The 21,062-nt window shown below is 45.9% G+C and overlaps 1 protein-coding gene across 2 annotated transcripts in view; it reads left to right on the forward strand.

The window, feature by feature from the left end:
- The window catches only part of NHERF2 (NHERF family PDZ scaffold protein 2), an 835,001-nt gene that overhangs the window by 695,754 nt on the left and 118,185 nt on the right, over positions 1–21,062 (forward strand). For both annotated transcript variants that reach the window (XM_069647323.1, XM_069647324.1), the window contains one exon: positions 9,337–9,380. In XM_069647323.1, coding sequence (XP_069503424.1) covers positions 9,337–9,380 — 44 coding nt within the window. The remainder of the gene's footprint in view (positions 1–9,336; positions 9,381–21,062) is intronic.

Genomic DNA, 21,062 nt, shown 5'->3' on the forward strand with positions numbered 1-21,062 from the left:
CGTCGACATTAGCGCTTGCATTGGCTGCCAGGAAAAGATGAAAGCGACTATCGTGCCTGGTATTCTGCCTGGGCTTTCACCACCTCGCTTCATATCGGAGCCAGCGTTTTACATGGCATGGGAGTAAACGGGTGTGCATCTTTTTCTTCAAACAGTACGGGTGTTTGAAAATACAACTATGCCAGGATGAACCACGCTACTTGCATTGGTACAACAACTGAGAATACGTGCAGCCGAGTTATCTGGAGGAGAAGTACAGTTAAGAAAACATGCCATCTTAAAGAGAGGATAGAGTTGCTGGCTCACTTCTGGTTGCTATTTTCTAAGACCACCAGTTCCCTTATGCCGACTCTGTCGTGCTCAGAAAAGCAAGCTCTGTCAATGCTGGCTCCTCTGATAGTCGACGACGGGAGGCTGAAACAAACCTACAATTTACAACAAATCTGTTACGCGAGCTTTCTTTTTGCGTTGCCCTAAATGGGCTCTATTTATGTAGTGGGTGCCTGAGGCCTTGCCATCGTCTTCGAAATACCCTTCGGCTAAGTTGCTGCTAGTGCAGCAGTGTGACTGGCACTCAGATTTCATCTTCCCAAGGGTGCCGCCCTGTTAGGAGCGCGCTACACACCTGCGCACCAGGAGGCGATGCTGGACCCGTGCCTATGTTTAGCTGCTGCGATTGTAAAATAGATGCGTATTGCATTGCTCTGTAAAGACCCTAGTGGGATCGTACAGAAGTGATTCTGTAGCGAGGCCTCGACATTATCACTGCATCCCTCCTCTGTCTGTAAATTGTGCTTCGGCTGTTTGACAGGAATTTGCTGCATTGAGAAAATGGCGCTTGTCATATTTACTTTCTCTGGGGGGTGGTATGGGAATCTATTGCTCAGATTGCCGTGTGTCTGTTGGTCTTAGCGTTTGGGCAAGTGCAGACCGATTTCATGGCAAGGGTTAGAGCTGGTCAGATCACATGTCCGGCACTATTGCATCCTTTGTAGTGAGCTGGCTGCACGTTTATGCCGTCTGCGTTGATCGCCAGGACGTAAGATCAGTGGAGTAACTTTACTGAAAATGTTGGTGGGGACATGACATATGTAGAAAAGGTGCGCCAGCCAAATTAATGGGGACAAAATGGTGTGCCATGAAAGTTGGGTGGGGACAAACACCCCTGCAGCCCCCCGCTAAAATTCCGCACATACGTAAGATAGATATGTATGTAGTTGGATTAGTTGTGACGCAGTCTGTGCAGTCCTGGTCTGCCGAGGCTGACATACGCTGGCAGGTATTTCAACAACTCTTGTTTCACGACAAGCGCGAGAGGCGAGTGAGCAGGGGTTGCACTCTACACGGACGCGTGAAGGGTGCCTGTATGATTCCTATACCCTTCACGCTAAGGCGGCTTGCCATTGAATCTTAATCTTGCCGTCACCCGGAGTGCTTCTTCCTATGCCCAGCCTCTCACTATGTGCTCGTAACCTTAAGTAACTTAAAGAAATCCTTTTAGCTTCCCGAACCGAGAGGCTTGTTGCATAAACAAACCGCCCAGAGTATCCCTCTACTCGCTGCTCTCCTTTGGGCGGTGACTGCGGGCCTGGTGCCTTTGAGCCGACCCCGGACGTGGAGCAGAAACAGCACCATTCTTGACGCAACTTGCACTAACTGAGCTTTTCCTTTAGTATTGTGCTTGATATTACCCTGCTTTTGGGCGGTGACTGCAGACACCTGCGCCTTTGAGCCGACCCAGGACTTTGTACTGATCTGTTCCCTTTTTTCCAACAATTGACCGAACCTAATTTGGACGGTGACTGTGGGCCCTGGTGACTTTGAGCCGGACCCTCTTCCTGAGTTGAATTGATCTACTCTGCACATTAATCGATCTACTGACCCATTGCTGCTTTTGATATTTTTTGTTTTGGATGGTGATTACAGGCCCTGGTGCCCTAGAGCTGACCACTGGTCTAATTGTTAGATTTGTTATTGGTGAATTCGAATTTTGTGACTTGCCTTTCAAGACCTAAACAAAAACCCTATACCTTTCACCGAGAGGCATACGTTGGAGGGGCCTTCTATTGTTTAGTGCACCTGTGGCCTCTATCTGTGGTGAGAGCTACGATATTTAGCTTGGGTCTACACATCTAGTGCTGAACAATGCCAAACCTGAGGATCGGCTTTAGTTTGGTTAAGGATGTAGGAGATCAGGGCAGTGGGCTGGGGGGCATCCATAATCTGGCAACCACAGGCCAAGTGAAGGACCGGGTGTGGTGTCTCTTAATGACTCTACATAACTGTCCCCAGACAGTTTGCTTGCTCTCCTTCACACCGACAACACAATATGACTAAGGAGGGGTCGTATTCTAGGCCAGTCAACTTGTATGTGGGTCTCAAACAAGGCTGTACATTGGTGCCAATCCTATTTAATCTGTATGTAAGTCATGTTGAAGGCCTGCGACAGGGGTTGTCTATCTCACCAGCATGGCTGGACAGTCTTAAATTGGACTGGCTGGCCTTTGTTGACCATGTCATCCTCTTTGATCGTACGGCTAGGGTCCTTCAATGTAAGCTGAATCTTTTTCTTAGGTATGCACTGGCCAACAATCTTTTCCCAACTGGATCAACATCCAAAGTGGTTGTTTTCTTTAAGGACTCCAAAATGAAGGTTAGGCATTGGATGATGGGCTCTGAATGAGTAGAATTAGTACTATCTGTGACTTATTTGGGCTATAATATTACCAACAAGGTCTCCGCGAATGCGTGGAAGACCATTCTCTATGCTAAAACGAGCTCACCAAATGAAATGCTTGCTGGCCAGACTGTGTAAGTTCTCTATACTACCAATTCACGGTTTCTAGCTGGCTAAGATGAAACCAGTGCTTTTATACGGTTTGGATATCTGTTTATTTGATCTACGGAATTTGCTGAATATAATACAAGGCAAATTGTGGAAGGACGTTCTGTGTTTATCCCTGGCAATCCCAAATGCATTGATCAGGCACAAACTATGCCTGACCTCCCTGAAGGCACGTTTTAGTGAAAACTACTGACCAACAAGAAACTTCTTGATCCCCTTGAGAACTCCCTGCACTGTATGTGGATCTAAAGGGAGTTATGAAGGAGAAAACAGTTGCCTCTGTTAATTCCTATGAATCTAGGATGCAATGCATATTCACTACAATTGGGGTGACCAAGTTGGATTTAATTCAGCGACCATGGGTTGTAAAAAGTTTGTTTAGGTGTGACTGGGCGGAAACGGTACTCTTATTAGCACATAAGCTACTACTGTGAAATATTCTCGGTTTACTCTTGAAAGCGCGTATAGCACTATATTTACAGCGTTTTCCATGTGACAAAGCACAGACTAATTATCTAAGTTTTAGGCTGAACCAGTTCCACACAAGGGAAAGAATAAAGCATTAGAATGTCTCGCAACTGCATGGCAATCCATCACATTGCAGATTCTGCAACGATGCTGAGACAAAGGAAACTCTTAAACATTGGGTTATTGCCTGTCAGCTTTTTGTTAACAGTAGGTCGTATTGTTTTAAGGGCAAGGGTGGTGACAACTCAGATACCTCAATGAATCTGTTCTGGTGTAGGTGAATGTGAGGGACGAATGTTTCATTGATCTTAGCTTTGAGCAATTTTTTGAAAATTATTTTAGATGAACTGGCGGCTAATGTATGATTTTATGTTTGTTCTATGTATGATGGAAGTCTGATTTGTACATTTTTTTTAATGTTGTGTAAGGTTTGCTGTAAACCATAAATGCAACAATAAAAAAAGATATGTAGAATAAACCATTTGAGCCAAGTCACACATGGCACAGCGCTACAAAGTAGCCATCACTGGAAGTTCACCTCCAGTTCAGAGCAAACGGAGCAAAGCACTGTGATTGTGCAAATTAGCCCAAAAGCGAGACTTTCACTCAGAAAATTATTTCTTACAGGACAGTCCTACTTTATGCATGGGTTCATCAACCCAAGACAGTTTGCAAGGCTGCAGACCACTGCTTTCCAGCATATATAGATGTATAGGGCTGATTGGGGTATATGTGCGCGATAAGTGGGGAAGAGGGTGAAGGTATGGGGGCATCAGAAGGAGGTAGACCATATTTAAACCAGGGTACTCCATTTCAGTTGAAGCTACTACTCAGGCTGGCACATGCACAAGGACACCAAGAGTCTGTTATCACTAGCCATTGGCTCATGCACATTTCCAGCACCGACTAAACAATGAAATTGCCACCACCAAACGGACCACTATAAAAACTGTGCTGGGGAAATAACATAGAATCTTTATGCTTGCAGCAGGTGGCTGGTCAAAAAGATGGATAGCATATTTCTGTATCTGGATGTTGGAGAACAAATGGAGTATGGGGGAGTTTGAGAGAACTTATCACAAGCTGCTTTAGCCAAGATCGCAGCATTTATCCCAAGGCCAAAATGAGCATCACAATCTCTGCTTTTCACCACCCTTAACTGACTGAGGAGACACCCTATATAAGGGGTAGGCAACCGGTCACCCTCCAGATATTTTGCCTACAGCTCGCATCAGCCTCAGCCACAGTTCTCTTCGGGCAAAACACTCTCGCCATTCAAGGCTCTGTAGTGAATATCTAGATTTCAAATAGAGCCTGTACCATGAAGTCATCCAAGTAGTCTAGATCAGGTCTTTGGATTGGCGCTCAGACCTGGCCACCCTGGGCTAGAAGAGTGCAGCCTGCCAGTAATCACCTAAAATGTCGTGAATAAAATACTGAATGGGCTTTCGCAGCACATTCCGCAGGAAGAAAAATGCTCTATCCCATGATACCGAATGGGGATTGCAGAGGTATTCCCTGCACTCCATGTTCGCTCGCATGGGTTCAGGGGCTGCGGGGGTGTCTCCTGCTTCCAAAGGAAGGTGTGGGGCGACTGGGAATAATGAAGTAAAAAAGAAAAACAGAAAAGGACCTTGCTAGAAAAGTTCCTACCCACTTTAGGGGTAGGAGACAAATGTCACAGGGTGAGGGGCGAGAGGAGGATCAGGCGGGAGAGAAGATAAGTCTGAAACAAGCAAAGTAGAGAGTGGGGATCATGGGTAGGGGAATCGGCACAGTGAGCCATGTGCTCACTGCAGAGCTCCATTTTTGGATTCAAATTTTTTTCGGGTTCGACAAAACTGGACGCGCAGTGATCACGTAGAATCCAGCATGCCCCTTTGAAGTCTATCGGCTCTACAATGGAGGTGTCTCTATCACCCTTGTTAAGCCCATTGTATTAAAGGCTCCTGTTGCTTCAAGTGATGCTAGCCTTAATTCTTTTCCACAATCACCCATAGATACTGATGCAAAGTAGATCTTTCCTGGCTAAAGGTCTTCAGCCATTTTGTTTTTGGACACTGCTGTACTGTAGGGAAATCAATACAAAAAGAAAGAATGCAAAGGAAAAATGTACATTTAATAATAAATATATGGTCTGCATCTTGGGCAAATTATTTCAAAGAAACACATGCAATGAAATGTTAGTGTCAACAGACCAGCTACAACCTACAACAAAGGTGTACATGTTCACAGCAAATGACATGGGCCAAAAAACATCTGTTTAGTTTCATGGAAAAATACAGCAATCAGTATTACATGGAGAACAGTTAAGCAGTGATTTAAAGCAAAACATTCTATAGAAAAATTAATTTACAAAATGGAGGCCTACATTATTTATGCTCTCTTCTTTGCAGGACCTAGAATAAAAATTCTAAAATAACCTACAGAGAATTGAAGGGAATCTTTGACAGGAGCTGGAGTGCAAACATTTTATAATGTTGCCCCTGTGCGAAGAACCAATTAAACATGGGAATATGGAAAAGAATCACTTTAGATCCTACATTTGTGAATGAAACCGCTACTTTGGGCTGGACAGTAAATTTGCAAGTTCTCTAGCGACAGCAATAGTACTGGGGGGGATGTTCTCCCAAAAGGTAGTGTAAACCCAGGCCTTGAAACTGGGCGATAAACATTGACACTGTCTGTCATTGACAACATCCACAAAAGACTGTTCTCTTTGTTCTGGCAACAGGCCTTTCAATGAAAACAAATGCTACTCCTTAAGAGTTTCCATTTGTCACTGGCTCTATCCAACAATTTCCTAAGAGTATATTCTGAGAAGCAGGTTTGCAGTAGACTACCCCCAAATAATTGGCGTTTTTCTTCAAACAAGTCTTCTAGTGGGGGCTACAATTCCCGCCTAGAGACCTGATGTCTGCCATCAGTGATAAGCAAAAGGTGGAATCACTGTAAGCAATCGAACTACAACAAACTCTCTGACAAGGTGTCCCATGAGAACAACCCTTTCAGGGTCCATAAATGGCCCAGCACTGAACTTCAAAGGGACCAACACTAAATGGTCTGTTGTCAGGACAGGAACTGGAAATACTATTAATATTTTGTGAACCCGTCACATGAGAAGGAAAATAATGCAGTTTTAAAATTGTACATATCTGAGCACATTTTCTTGAATATCTTTTGAAAAAAATGTTGTAGCAACCTTTTTTAAACAAGTCCGTGTTCAGATGAAACATTTTCAATAGAATTTCTTTTATATATATATTATGCAAATTATACAAATGTAGATATTTTTTGCACAGAAAGGCTGCATGTCGGTGGCGTCCTTGCTGGCTAGGTCTTTATTCTGAGTTGGGAATAGGATTGTTGAGTATCAGACACTGAAAAGCAAAAATGTCTCCCACATGCCATGCCGAGATGAAAATGTGCATTATTTGATTTGCCTGAGAGAGCAATCTGGCAAACTAATTGGTAGCTTGATCACATGTGTGGAACTGTTTTAAGGAAATCGCAATTGTTAAATGTAAAAGATCTCAAAGATGACCGCGCATCAACTGAGAGGGAAACTGGGTTTAGAAGATATTCTTACTGTTTTCTTAACTGCTAAACCTTTAAGTGTTTCGAAAGTCTAACATGGTTTATGAAATCAAAAGGATTGGCCAGGAACAGGAGGATGTTTAGTGGCAAAACTGCAGAATTTGGAATCTTGAAATATGGATTCTTGTCCCAGCTTCCCAACTTTATAAAAATTGTTTGGTCATGGATATCACTTTAGCCTCCTGTATTCCTTTTTCCATGTTTGCCAAATATGGGAGCGCTTGGGAATAAACTCAACACCACTTTAAATTAAAGACATTTCTGTGGAGTGCAAAGGTGTGCAGATAGAGCCAAACAGGAAAGTTGTCAACCATAGAAACAGAAGCTCGACATTTTAATCCAGGCCTCCCCATTGGCCACACGCAAATCACTGAACAAGCACTAACGAATGATGTGAAGATGTATGGTCTAATGGCTAAATAGCTGAATAAGATAGTTCAGCTTGTTGAGTGCTCATTCCTGAGATGTGCGTCATCTGCAGGTTGTAGGTACGAATCTCTTGGTTCATTGTTAGTAGAGGGGTTCTCACATTGTTAGAAATGACTCTAGACTTATTTAGGGACACACACCATCCACCTTCCAATTTATTCAATCCGACTACTGATCTCTTAAATTAGTACGCCTTTCACCTTTGGTAGTTTTAATAGCTGGGTGTTGACGCCATGATGACTCGTGGTTTCTTATGCAGTGTCAGGTTTCCAATGTTTGTACACCATACAGTGGCTCTTCAGCTGTGTTAAGTGTGATTTGATGTCCCTTCCTGTGATGTGATGAAGAGGTCAAGTGTTGTGTTGTCGCTTCCACAACCTGTATGATTTTAGATGGATAATGCAACATATTTTAGTCCAGTTTCCCTATTTGCCTAAAATGGTTTGGTTTTAGGTCAATCTTTCCCCATCAGCTTCAGCTTACTTTTCTGACAAATGCAGGAAGGTTTAGAAATTATACGTTATACTTTCTAAACATTCCTGCATTTGTCAATAAGTAAGCTGAAGCAGGTGGACTCCAGTATGAACTGCTATATCAAATAGTGCAAGTTGCTTATTTTTTTATCCTAATGTTCTAGATCGTAACCTGGATTTCCCCATCGAGATTAAAGGGGTTCATCCTTAGGCAAATCACTTTATGTTCATGTGCTTCATTTCCCCGATCTGCAAATGTTTGTTTTTGCCCCAAGAAAGTTAAATGTACTTCATGCACATTAATGGGCAACTTTACCCTCTCTGTGTTTTAAATGTGTTAGGCCTTGTTAGCATGCCTTTCTCATCTGGCACTGTCTAGGGGCAAGGTGCACACATCCAGAGTAAGCTCATCCATTCCATCCTGTACTACTATGCGGCCTGTCCGTTGTTTATTTGATTAGACTTGTGAAATGTCAGTTTCCTTACACCAGTCCCATGTTCTTTGGAGCCATGTAATCCAATCGTTGACTAGCAAGACAAATTTACCACAATGTGTGAAATCCTACAGACTTAATTCACGGGTTGGGCATATTCTGCACTCTGTGCATGAAAGTTTGAAAGTAAAACAGTCCTCAAAATCTTATCTGGATCCCTAAATCGAATATACGTATTGATTTACACAACTACCACAGATACATATATGTAACTGGAGTAATTGTGCACATAATTATATGGTTGGTGCCCTTTTTAATCTTACGAGTGTTTTTAATTCTTTTTGGAGCTCTATATTTGCTTGCAATCCTTGTTACAAGGAATGCTTTTATTTTTTATTTAAAAATTGGTGTTCGCCCTAATAGGTTTGCTTTTGTATCTCCTCTGTGTTTTGAGAATAGTCACCGTTGTTGGCTACCAATATAATAGATGACACATTTCTAGTGCATGGAGTGGTCATGAGCAACACTACTGGGTTAGCAAGCATACATTAAGGATTCCACAGATTAGCAGACAACCTAAATCGTAGGCATATACTATGTGAGGTTTGCAAGCAGCTGCTGTGGTTGTGGTGGTGGTTTGAGGTTGCAGGATCAGCAAACCACAAAACTGACACTAGAATATCCAGGCATCAAAGAGAAAGCTCGATTATTAGGCAAGTAAGAGGCAACAGAATAGCAAGCCGCAAAATAGAAATGTGATTTGAAGACCTCTAGTGTAAGAGGAATCTGGATTATCACACATTTTAAGGGGCTGGCGGATTCACAGGTAGCAAAGAATAAGGGGGATAGAGGCAAAACAAGTTAACGGACAGTAAAAAAGGAAATTAGATCAGCTGTTTGCTAAAGCAAATCTGATGGTTCCCTAGAATAGATAAGTGCATAAAGAGGTCGAAAAGGAGCCAGCAAGGTTAGCAGATATGAATGAGCACGGGGGAGTAGTAGACCACAGGATGAGCACTCGTGCAAATAATGTGTGGACTAACCAGTTTAATTTGTTAATGTTGCGGTTTTGGTCTTTTTTCCATTTTAGGTCCTGTACCTCAGCCCATGTCGAATGGATCTGCACAACCACAGGTCAGTCTTCCAGTTGAATGGTCTTCAATATGTGTTACTTTTGGAAGAATGAGGGGGCTTGTTTACGGGAGGAACCGGGGGAAATATGAGTGGTGATCACTTCTGGATTCATGTCAGATAGATGGAGGATCTATCAAAGTGCGGCACATGCCTTTTCGAGGGTGTATGTGCTGCAGGAATAGGAGAGTACATGTGCATTGCATTATTCAGTATTTTGTCTCTAGCTTTACAGATCTGCAGTGACATTATGCACTCTGTATCAAAATGCTCATTTCTTTAAATTGTTACATGCACATTTTTCTTACCATTATATGCTTTGAGCTAGTAGGTAATGGCTAGGCAGGGACTCCTTCTGCTAAGTAGGCGCTCTATGCATGTCACTCGGGCAGGAGGAGGTTAGGTGTGCGTTTTCATTGTTGGCACTAGTTTATCAGGTTTACTAGGGCTTCATAAGGCTAAAAGGGGCCTGTGGCAATTGGTCTCTGGAAGACTTATTTCTTCCTGCTATTCCTGTTTTTGCACTGTTCACCATACATTTGTAAGTGGGTGAGTAGTGGCAGGCATTCGTCCAGTTGCACCATTGATGAAACAAAGATGTGTTCACGTGCCCCCATTCACAAGCATATTTTATCCATCTGAAGCAGCACCATCTTTGACCCAAATGACCTCACTGGTCATGACATAACAAAAGGATTGAGTTTGATTTAGTTATGCAATTTTTTTTAAAGTCTCAATTTCTACAGAAATTGATCCAAATAACCTTGATCGCTCCAGTTACAAAGTGTCTCTGTTCTTCTTGAGCCATATGGATTTAATCCCAGGTGGACCTGATAAGAAGTCCTGTAAAAACAAGGCTACTCTCGTCTGTGGTCCTTGGACCTCAGAATCATCAGGATGGACTATTACACAAAACAACCAGGGAAGGATCAGTCTGTTTATGAGCACCATTTATATAGCCCTGATCCTGTCCTAAGCGAACTGCCCCATTTTTCACAAAAAGATTAGACACCTAGTAAGCGTCCCGTCAACTTATTTATTTTTGGATCATGCTATCCTAAGGAAGGCATCAAACAGCCCTCTTCATCGTAGTCCTATTTTACATGACTACAGCCTCAGTCACACTTTTCAGTATTCATTTATTTAAAGCAAATCCATTGTGCATCCCTGGTTTTGGGGTGCTCCAAGGCTCTACCTGTTCTGACAAAGCTAGGTGCTTCCCACCCTCATAAGCCATCATGGATCGGACTCCATAGTCCTGGGAAGCTCGCCTTTCAGCACAGAATAGCTAGAGCCGTGACCTACCTAGATATGGTTCAAGTAGGCATTAGTATTAGTACAAATATATATTGAGCGCTTCAAATTACAGATAAAAACCACTTTGGATGCGCTGTTCACAGAAATACTGACTGACAATAAATACCAGACAATGCAAGACATTTTGCAGTTTGTGAAAAAATAACATTAAGTCTACTAAACCAGGCGTTAAAAAAAAAAGAAAATGAAAAACGTCGTGGCTCCATCTATTTACGGGTACTGAGAACAAACAGAAATGCTGTTTCAGCCAATATTTGAAACACTGTAACCAAGTACTTTTTCTGATGGATAGTGGGAGCATGTTCCACTCATGGCAGCCCAAAGACTGCATCATTTTTCCTTCATATGTCGATTTGCGTAACTTGCCCTCAACCAAAAAGTTCTTTGGACGAGGATCTGAGAAGCCTGCTAGGAAGATAATTTTGGGCCATGCAAGATGGGTCTTTAGGTGTTAGGCTTTTGATGATCTTGCAGATATATATTGGCACTCATTCTTTGATTAGTGACTAAATTGGTAACCAGCCTAGCTCTTGCCGTGCTCGTCTAATGTGGTCGCATTTCTTTAGACCAGAAATAGTACACACTGCATGGTTTTCCACTGCTTGTAGTTTTGAAGTAGACTTCTTTGTCATGCACATGTACAAAACCATGCAATAGTACAATATTGAGAAGATGATTGCCTGGAGTAACATTTTCAAATGGCCAAAGTCAAGTAAGTGTTCTCACAAATATTCAGCTGTTGTCAGCATATATAGCTGACATTGAAGACCCCAACGTTGTATTATCTGAGCCAAGCGGAACATGTACAAATTAAAAAAGAGGGGCGATATGGCTGATCCTTGTGGGACCGAAGGTAAGTTTCAAAGTTATCCTCAACAATCTCTTGGGTGAGCCTTGAACAAATAGCCCTACCCAGTGTTATTGCATATAAAACAAAATCATAATTTTATTCACACTTAATAAAAACAAAATTATTTTACACACATCACAGTATAAAAAAAATACTAAAAAATCTGTACATACAATAAAACCGATTACACAATGATGCACATAACACACCAATTATCTCACAAGTCACTGTGACCTGCTTACCAATAGTGTGGGTCCACTAAACACATTTGTCACGCTATGTTTCTCTAGCCCAACTTATACAGGTTTCTGTCCTATATGCCGGACATTCATCAGGGGCAGAAAATGTTTGTATCATGGAATAGCATGCAGTAGATTCCACCTCTCTATCGCCTTGGTCTTCCTGAGGATCCCTGGGTGATATTGCTGTATCAAATATGGTCTACCACCTGCAATCAGTTGTGTTGCTCTAGTTGTCTTTCTTGGTTTGAGGAGTATCAGCCTATCTAAATCTCCCTCCTCATACAGTGGTCAGGGCTTCTTGTGCTTTGGAGGGGCATATGGAAGGAACCTTCTCTCTCCCTCACACCTTGTGTGTGTGTAGACCATCTTGCCCCAGTATGCGGAAGCGCATTGTTAAATCTCCCAATCTTAAATGTTGGGTATTGCTACTGTGTTACACTCTCTCAAATTATTCTTTGGGATGACCCCTATTGCCCACTAAAGCGTTGTTCCAAACGTGCTTTGCCGATCATGAAAAAAATCTTCTGTACACTCTGGCCCCCAGTGGAAAACCAGATAACGATTGGTGTGTTGTGTATAATTGTGTGATCTGTTTTGTACAATTTGTATTGATGGCTCACCCAAGAGATTGATGAGAATAATAACAGTGACACTTAACTTCAGACCTTTTTTGGTTCATCTAATATATGTATTCCCACTTAGTGGGAAGATCTCCTACCCCTCAATGGGTTTAGCTGATGTGAGATTGGTGATCCTTGTTGGACCCCACATGTAAGATGACAGTTGGGTGAGATGTTATTTCAAAGCTCTACTGTTTCCTGTCCCTCAGGAAGGATTCTACCCAGGCTAGAGCTGATCATGATATATTGACCAGTTTCGAGGCGTTGAATCATATTGAACGCAGTGAAATGGGTTAAGAAAGATCAGTGCAGCCGGGCACCTCTATCTTTACGGGAAAAACTACTGGAACTCAAAGTACTGGTATCTCTGTACTATGCAGGGGCCAGAAACCAGATTATGTACTTCAGCTAGGAGTACACCCGTTTCATGATATTGTGAGAGCTGAAAGTTTTCCTCTCCTTCCATGATTTTGCTTTGGGCTTTCACGCTAAGTAACTAGGGTAATCCAGACGTGGAACCCTTGCTCACTGTTCTTAAAGAGGCACAGCTCCACCTCACTGACGAGGCCCAACCAGGCTGAAACACGTGTCTGGGGTTACTGTTGGTACTCTTCTTCAGAAGAGAATTGCCTGGCATTTCAATGCTGGACCGCCCTTGGGCTGGACAAAGACTGATGTTTAGTGGAAAAATATCTTCTGTGAAAGGATGATGAGCTAAAGAATCTGGTTGAGACTCTAACCCGGGACATAAGCCGGTAGATACACTCCCAGAACCCCCCTTACTTGTTCTAGTTTTCCTTAACCACACACATTACACTGTGATTTCCAACACATAACCCCAGTTTAAGATGTATTTTAATTTGTACAGATTTTAATGAACATGAGAAATAAAATCATGTTGCAAAAATGTACATTGAGCAGCGGAGAATGCCCGCTCTCTAGGGAGATGGTTCTGCTTTGTTCAACCCATACAGACCCCCTTAAGAAAGGAACTTGCCACTGAACCTGGAATAAATGGTATCCGTATAAAAGAACGAAAATAAAAAAAGAATAGTAAATATGTTCGAATTTCGGCTGTATGAAAATTACATCCAGCCAAAAATGTCAAACATCTACCATTCGGTGCGATTACAATGAACAATGGTAGCGGGGTGTCTCCCGCCCCTTTGTTCCCTGTAATCGCATGGGGGTTTGTGGAGATGTCCCCTGCGACCCATATAATAAAGTAAACATTTTTTTAAAAAAAGACCCTGCAGCGCCGGTTCCCATGCACGCAAGTGAAGGGAACCGCCTTGCAGCGGGATGGCAGAGGCAGCGGCACACAGCGAAGTGGGCCGCCTGAAGGTAAGTAAGGGGGTGGGGGAAAATGGTTGTCGGAAATGTCTGCAGGAGAGAAAACCGAAAGCTATTTTTGTTCAATTAACTTTCCGTTTTCTCTCCTTCGGACATTTAGTTTTCGATCAATTCATGGATATCTGGAATAAATGGTACAGGTAGAAGTGAAGAGACTCCTAAAATGAGATCTTAATATTATGGACCCAAGTGATACAGCGTTGAGTAATTGCATAGGAGGAGGTTGACGTGGTTTCCAAGATGGCAGCCGTTTTATCGGGCTCTCCCGAGGGGAGAGAAGATTAGCTGTGGAGGTCTTGTCCCGACGTGCTGGTGAGAGTGAAGTTGATAGAGGGACTGTAGCATGTGGTCCATGCCTAGTCTGTGACCAGCGTGGCAAAGTGGCTCAGAAGAAGGGAGCAAGGGCCACTGACAGTCGAGGGAGGCACATTGGGTCCAGCAGGGGACTTCCACCAAGCGGGGACATGTAGACGTGATTCCAAGGGCCATGCCAGAAGCTGAAGGCCACACAAGAAGCAGGAGGGATGTGTGCGGTTCACTGATGCTGGAGGAATCCACTGTGAGAGAAGCGGCAAAGCGGTTGCCCAGAGTGGAGGCAGTGGTGGTATCCCGTAGGCTGAGCTGGGGAGCTGAGCACTGCCTGGAAAATGGGAGTGGTGAGCAGGCGGCTCACTGGCGCTGGTGGAACCACAGTGAAAAAGAGGAGTGGTCACTGTGAGCAGAGACAGCAGCCTCACCCCTGTGCCGTTCTGGGTGGTGGGGTGGTTGATGAGCCACTCGGGTGGATGGGGGGGATTGAAGATAGCTCTAGAGCGAAGGGCGGATGCATGGGTTTCTTATTAGACTGTGTACTGGTTCAGTGCACTAAGCAATGGTGGCAGCCCAGGAGCTGATTGTGACAATGCTCCCCTGCATGGCTTGCTATGGAGGGAATTTATATAGGCCCTCTGGTACATGTTCAAGTTCTGAAGCCTGTACAAAAAAGTCATAGTTCCCATGGAGGAGCAGAAAACATGCATAAATAAGGGGTTGGAGGAACCTAGGGGGCATGGACTCTTTTCGAACTATCCTGGTTGGAGGTACCGAACTCTCGTGCACCACAATGACTGAATTGAATGGGGGAAATTAACCAGGTGGCAACACCCATCGCTTTTGAGAAGGAGCATGTTATGGTGTCTATGAAGATCATACTGAACTCTTTAATGCAAGAACTGGCTGCATCAAATGTTGACCTCAGTAAAAGAATTGCGCAAGTTAGATTGGATTTCGTCACACTGGTAGACAAATTCAATACCGCTGAATAAACGCTCTGTGAGATTGGATATGGTCCTCAGAGTGGAAGAAGGCCTTTGATCACTGCACCGGCTCACTGAGGATCTTACCACAAAATGTGAATATCTGAAAAATAGATTGTGGAGGGAAATCATCAGATTGACATTTTTGAAGGAAGCCAGTGAAGAAAGTGGCCTGGGTGCTCTTCTGCGTTTGGTATTCAAGACCCTGCTTTTAAACAAGTCAGTGTAATGTGGGGCCACTACTACCCGGTTTGGGTGACAGATTGAGACCTATTTAAAGCATAGTCCTTAGCATTCAAGGAGAAACTCATGAAAGCAGCCAGAGAGCTGGGCCTGTTCATCTATGATGAGTCCCGGATTCAACTTTTCAAAGATATTTCAGGAGCTATACTACAACTGAGGATTCCTAAGCAGATACCAAATTACGAAATTACAATATTTGCTTTCGATGTCTGTGCCTGACAGACCTGCAGTTTAAATTCATTGAAACTCGCCACCACATAAGCTCCTTTTAGGAATGCTGCAAGGTTTGAGCATTCCTAATGCACATGTTGGTTCTCTAGATGCTCCTACTGCTCAACAAAGGATTGGTAGACTGACGTTGGGAATCAACGCAAGACTAGGAAAGGAGCTTGGGGATTTGAACAGATTAGGAGCCTTCAGCAAGGAGGGCAGTCATGCACCAGACGCCACCAGAAACTAGTCCTTGAGACGACAGCAAAGATGCACACCTTGGATAAGTGTATCTCATTCTCATGACATAGTAAAATACATGTTATTCGGGCTAAAATGAAAAAAAATAAAAATATTGTTACTGGATACCCACAGTTTGTGCTGTGGGTTAGTTGTGTTTTGTTGAGGGGGTGACAGATGGAAGGAACATAGCATTGGCTGCTTTGGTGTTTTCTTTTGTTTTTGTTGAGATACGTAAAGGGAAGATGTTATGAAGTATCTTTTCGACAGGGCTTTGAACCTTACAATGGCTAACTGGATGCTCTTTCTCAGGAAGACAGGTGGTTCATGATCTGCTGAAGGGGTTAAAAGGGACAATAGCTTCCACTGTTCCCAAATAATTTCAGCTGCAGAAGTGAGTGGAAATGCTAGGGATTGGAGACTGAAACAATGGTTAAAATACTGCCAATCTCCACATACTCCCACATAAGGGGGTATTAGTTCTCCAAACAAGAGTGCTATTCATACATCTGCTGAAACAAGCAGGAGCCAATGTGGCCCTCTAATGGTATTTCTCAAAAAATACACAGGACTCCCCCAGTATCAATGGGTTGGTTTTAAACATTGTACCTACTATCTAGGATAACACATACACAAGCATTTCAAAGGGGAAAAGACCAACTATTGTGTGGCCCAAATCCCTCTTAGCTATACACATTTACTGCACAATTGTGAGCACTGGCTAAGATCTTACCCGACACAGTTCTTTGCTTCTAAGCCGGCTAAGAAAGCAGGGATGGCGGTCCTGTCAGACCGGGTATTCCGTTCAAGATTCTACATACAAAAAGATTGCGGGAAGGTACTTAATATGTATGGGGTGTCTAGGAGAACAAAGATTACAATGGATTTATTGAATGCCCCTAATGCACAAAACACATACTCTTACGTCCCGTCCCCTTTCCTCCATACTGCATGGGCATCCCTTCCAAGGGACCGGAGACTGAACCTTTTTCACCAGAAAAAACCTTGAGCCACACCCCAGTGCCCTTTTCCGCGTCGACGGGAACGGGCCGAATTCACCAGTGCTCCTGGGTTTGGCTTTGGCCATGTAATTCCACGCGTATATACTTATTCTTTGTCTTATTTATCATTCAGGTACTTGGTCCTCAAGCCTCACGCTCCTCCCCTGCGCATGTCGACTTCTACACGGTTCAGCATGTGTCTATCCTGCAACGGGCTCTTCCCAACTTCAGACCCCCACCCCCTTTGCCTATGTTGCCTTGGCCCAGACCACGATTGGCAATCATGTTTGGCGTGCGACTCGCTGTCCTCAAAGGCGCTGAAGTACAGACTAGCCAGGTGGAGGGAGCTCTTCCAGAGGTCGCCTCCAGAGGATCTCAAGATCTTTGTGAAGCATCGAACAAGGCCCAAGGTAGGGCCGATATTCTCCATCGCACCCCACAAGGGAGACTCCTTCCCAGGGACTCTCGGGCGCGGGAAGGGACCGGTCAGGTCCTTCTACCAGCATGTGCATTGAGGATGCGTCAGCTACCAGCCTTCTGGTTGAGGGATCCTCGGATCCTCCCGGTCGCAGTGTTGAGGCACCAGAAGGTTCTTTTACTGGGTCTCCACCCTTTTACTGGCACCAAGGCAGAAGGGCTATGCCCTTATACCAGCAATATGTCAGAGGGGGGGCGCCTAAACGCAGCTCTACCGACCCCCAGGTCGAGGGTGTCGCACCTACCGGGCCTAGGCCCGAGGAGCAGGGTAGGCCTTGTGATCCACACGCAAGATTCTTGGAGGAGGCCGGGCCCAGCCGGCCGAGCAACACGTCCCAGGCACATGGCAGGCAGCTTGACAAAATGGCCGCCGCACCAGAAAGAGGCACCCGTCCGACGCCATTCCAGGAATTCAGCAAAGAATGAGTGTTCAGTTGGGACTGGCCTCAACCAGATAAGTGGCCTACAGTCTAACCTTATTTTGCGCAGGGCAGCTTTCCTTTGCTTCCATATGGACAGGGTACGCAGCAGCTCCCCGCTACCCCGTCAGCACCCCCTGCCACCTCTTTGGCCAGTGAGGAGGTGCTCTTCGAGAAGTTCCTCGGCCTCATGAAGTCACCTCAGATGGGGGTTATCAAAGATGCCATCATTGAAGTCCTTCCCGCAATGCTAGTGGCACCACAGATGCCTCCGCCGACACCCCAGGTCCCGGTGCAGCCACCTCCTCTGGCTCCCCAGCCGACTCCACAGGGGGCTCCGTGCCAGCCTCTGCCGCCTCGTCAGCCTCTGGCCGCGGCCCTGTACCCCAGCCTCCAGTGCCAACTACTCCTCCTCCTCCACAGGATCCTCCAGATACGGATGAGGAGGAGGATCCAGACACGCCATCCTCAGTCAGGGCCTGCCAAGAACATCTTGCTGGTCAGGCGGAGTACCTGGGCCTCCCCCAACCCAAGGTCAAGCACCCAGCAAAGGGGGTTCTGCCTGAAGTCCTCACACGATGCCCATCTGCCAAATCGGGGATTCCTATGCAGACCTATGTAGTCTCCCTGGCCAAGAAGGGCTGGCTCAAACCCCACTTGGCCCAGCCGGTCAATCGATGCCTGGGTGCCAAGTACAGGCTTGTGGAGGGGGGGATACACGCTTGCTTTCGGCCAGTGGAGTAACTTTGCTGAAAATGTTGGGGGTGACATGACATCTGAAGAAAACGTTTCCCAGCCAAATGAATGGTGACAAAATGGTGTGCCATGAAAGTTGGGGGGGACAAACACCCCGTTCCCACCCTAAAGTTACGCCCATGCTTTCGGCCCATCCTCAACCACACTCCTCGGTGATCGCTGCAGCATCACTATACTCCAAGCCCCAGCCGTCTTCACCCTCTGCCGCGCTGCTAGGCAAGGAGATCATCTTGGAGGCGTATGGCAAGAAACTCTATTCCAACGCCTCTTTACATCTACGTCAAGTCAACGCCGATGCCATGCTGGCAGCCGACAACCAAAGATTATGGTGGGAAATTGTGGACTTCCTCCCGGAACTCCCCACCCAGAACCAATCAAGCTTTAAGGCGGGGCTAGCTGAAGCCAAGCTGGTGGCGCATGACCTCATGGAATCCATGGTGGCTCATATTGATACCTCAGGCTGTGCCATCTGTATTGCCACGGACATGAGAAGAACAGCCTGGCTCCGGGCAACAAAATTAAACCCGGATGTCCAGGAACGCATACTAGATCTACCGTTTGAAGGGGGTGGGGGGGACCCTCTTCCACTCCTCTACAGACGAAGATCTGGACAAGAAGAAAAATGTATCCATCCTTACAAAGAGCAGCGCTCAGAAAGGGGTCGTACATACGGAGGGTTCCGTGGCATCCAGGAACGCAGATCCAGGCAGCCAGACCGCTCGCCGTCTCAGTGCCGACGCAAGCAACAAAAAGTGGGCGGGGGGTGGGAGTAAGGGCGTTTTCCAGTCCCCCTCCTCAGCGACAGCCTCCAAGTGAAAGAAAGCATTACATGCCCCTTCGGGTCCATGTGTCTCCGGTGGGGGGCAGGGTTGCTCTCGATGTGCATTTCTGGTACCAGAATTTCGCTGACCCTTGTATCCTATCCGTAAGTATCCATGGGGTACCGCCTTCCTGTCCCAGCCTCTTCTCCATCCTCCCCTCCACTCCCACAGGTTGGGACAGTAACTCTTTTGGCGGAGATCCGATAGCTTGTAGAGAGCCAGGCAGTGGAGGAAGTCCCAGCCTCCCAGCGAGGCTTTGGCTTTTACTCCAGGAATTTTGTCATTCAGAAGAACCAGGCGGGCCTGAGAGTTGTGCTGGACCTTTCCACCCTCAACCTCTCCTTACCCCTGCAAAAATTCAAGATGGTTACGCCAGCCTTTATAGCAGAGACATTGGACAAGGGAGACTGGATGTGCTCCCTGGATCTGAAGAACGCGTACCTACACGTCCCGATTTGGCAGCCCCATCGTTCTTTCCTACGGTTCTGGATCATGGGCTACCATTTTCAATAAAAGGTCCTTCCTTTTGGCCTCAACTCCGCCCCCAGGGTCTTTACCAGACTCATGAATGCTGTGGCGGCCCTCCTTAGAGCGCAGGGGCTCCACATCTACCCATACCTTGATGACTGGCTCGTCAGTGCTACATCTCCAGAAGCGGTTCACCACTTTTCCCATGCTTTATGAACACACTGCACGATCTGGGCTTCTCGCTCAATCTCAAGAAGTCAAAGCTGCAGCCCACGCAGACTGACATTCTTGGGCCTCATCTGGGACACGTGCTCCGAAAAGGTATTTCCGATGGAGGATAAAATCTCAGCCATCAAGGCGGCCACTGCCCACTTCCTCAGCAGAGAAGTAACCTCGGCATGATGGTACCAACATCTCCTGGGTCTTCTAGCAGCGGTCTTATTAGCCATTCCGCACACAAGACGAAGGATGAGGAGGATTTAGCTGCACTTCACAACCTCATGGAATCAGGAGCGGGGCTCTCAATCCGAGAGGATCAACCCTCCGCCATCTCTTCACCCGGACCTGACTTGGTGGTCCAAAGACTGCAACCTGCGGACGGGCAAGCCCTTCCGGCCGCCCACTCCGCAGGCCACCATCGCCATGGATTCCTCGCTCAAGGGCTGGGGAGCCACCCTGGACGATCTCTCGGTCCACGGCACCTGGACTCAGCAGGAATACCACATCAGGGCATTCCTACCACTTCTCAGGGGCAAAGTTGTCCTCATCACAGACAACTCGACCAGCATGTACTACGTCAACAAGCAGGGAGGCACCAGATCCCCTCCGCTGTGCAGACTGGCAATCAGCATGTGGGAGTGGGCCCTGGAAAACGACATCTACCTCACGGCAGTCCACCTCCCGGGGGAATTAAACCTGGAGGCGGACAGACTCAGCAGGTTGGGAGTGGACAATTACAAGTGGCAGCTAAACAACCTAGTTATTCAGGAGATCGTCAACAGGTGGGGGTCACCCCCACATGGATCTCTTTGCCACCTGGCACAACAAGAAGTGTCCCCAGTTCGCATCCTGGCAAAGGCCTACGCCTTTCCACCCACTCCCCTGATCCAGAAGGTAATTTGCAAAATCAAGGTGTGTCGCTACTCCTCATCATTCTAATAGCTCCATGGTGGCCGGCCAGGCCATGGTTTTCGGAGCTGCTCAGTCTCTCGGAGGTGCCCCTGATTCACCTCCCAACGGGCCCAGCACACCTTCTGGCACAGCAGGGGGGTATAGTCATCCACCTGGCACCAGGGAAACTAGCCCTCACAGCGTGGTACCTGGGCAGGGAATGCTTCAGCACCTAAGCCTCTAACAGGCCAATCTGGAGATCA

Source organism: Ambystoma mexicanum, chromosome 2q (assembly GCF_040938575.1).
Source record: "Ambystoma mexicanum isolate Mex_15411 chromosome 2q, UKY_AmexF1_1, whole genome shotgun sequence".
NCBI lineage: Eukaryota > Metazoa > Chordata > Amphibia > Caudata > Ambystomatidae > Ambystoma > Ambystoma mexicanum.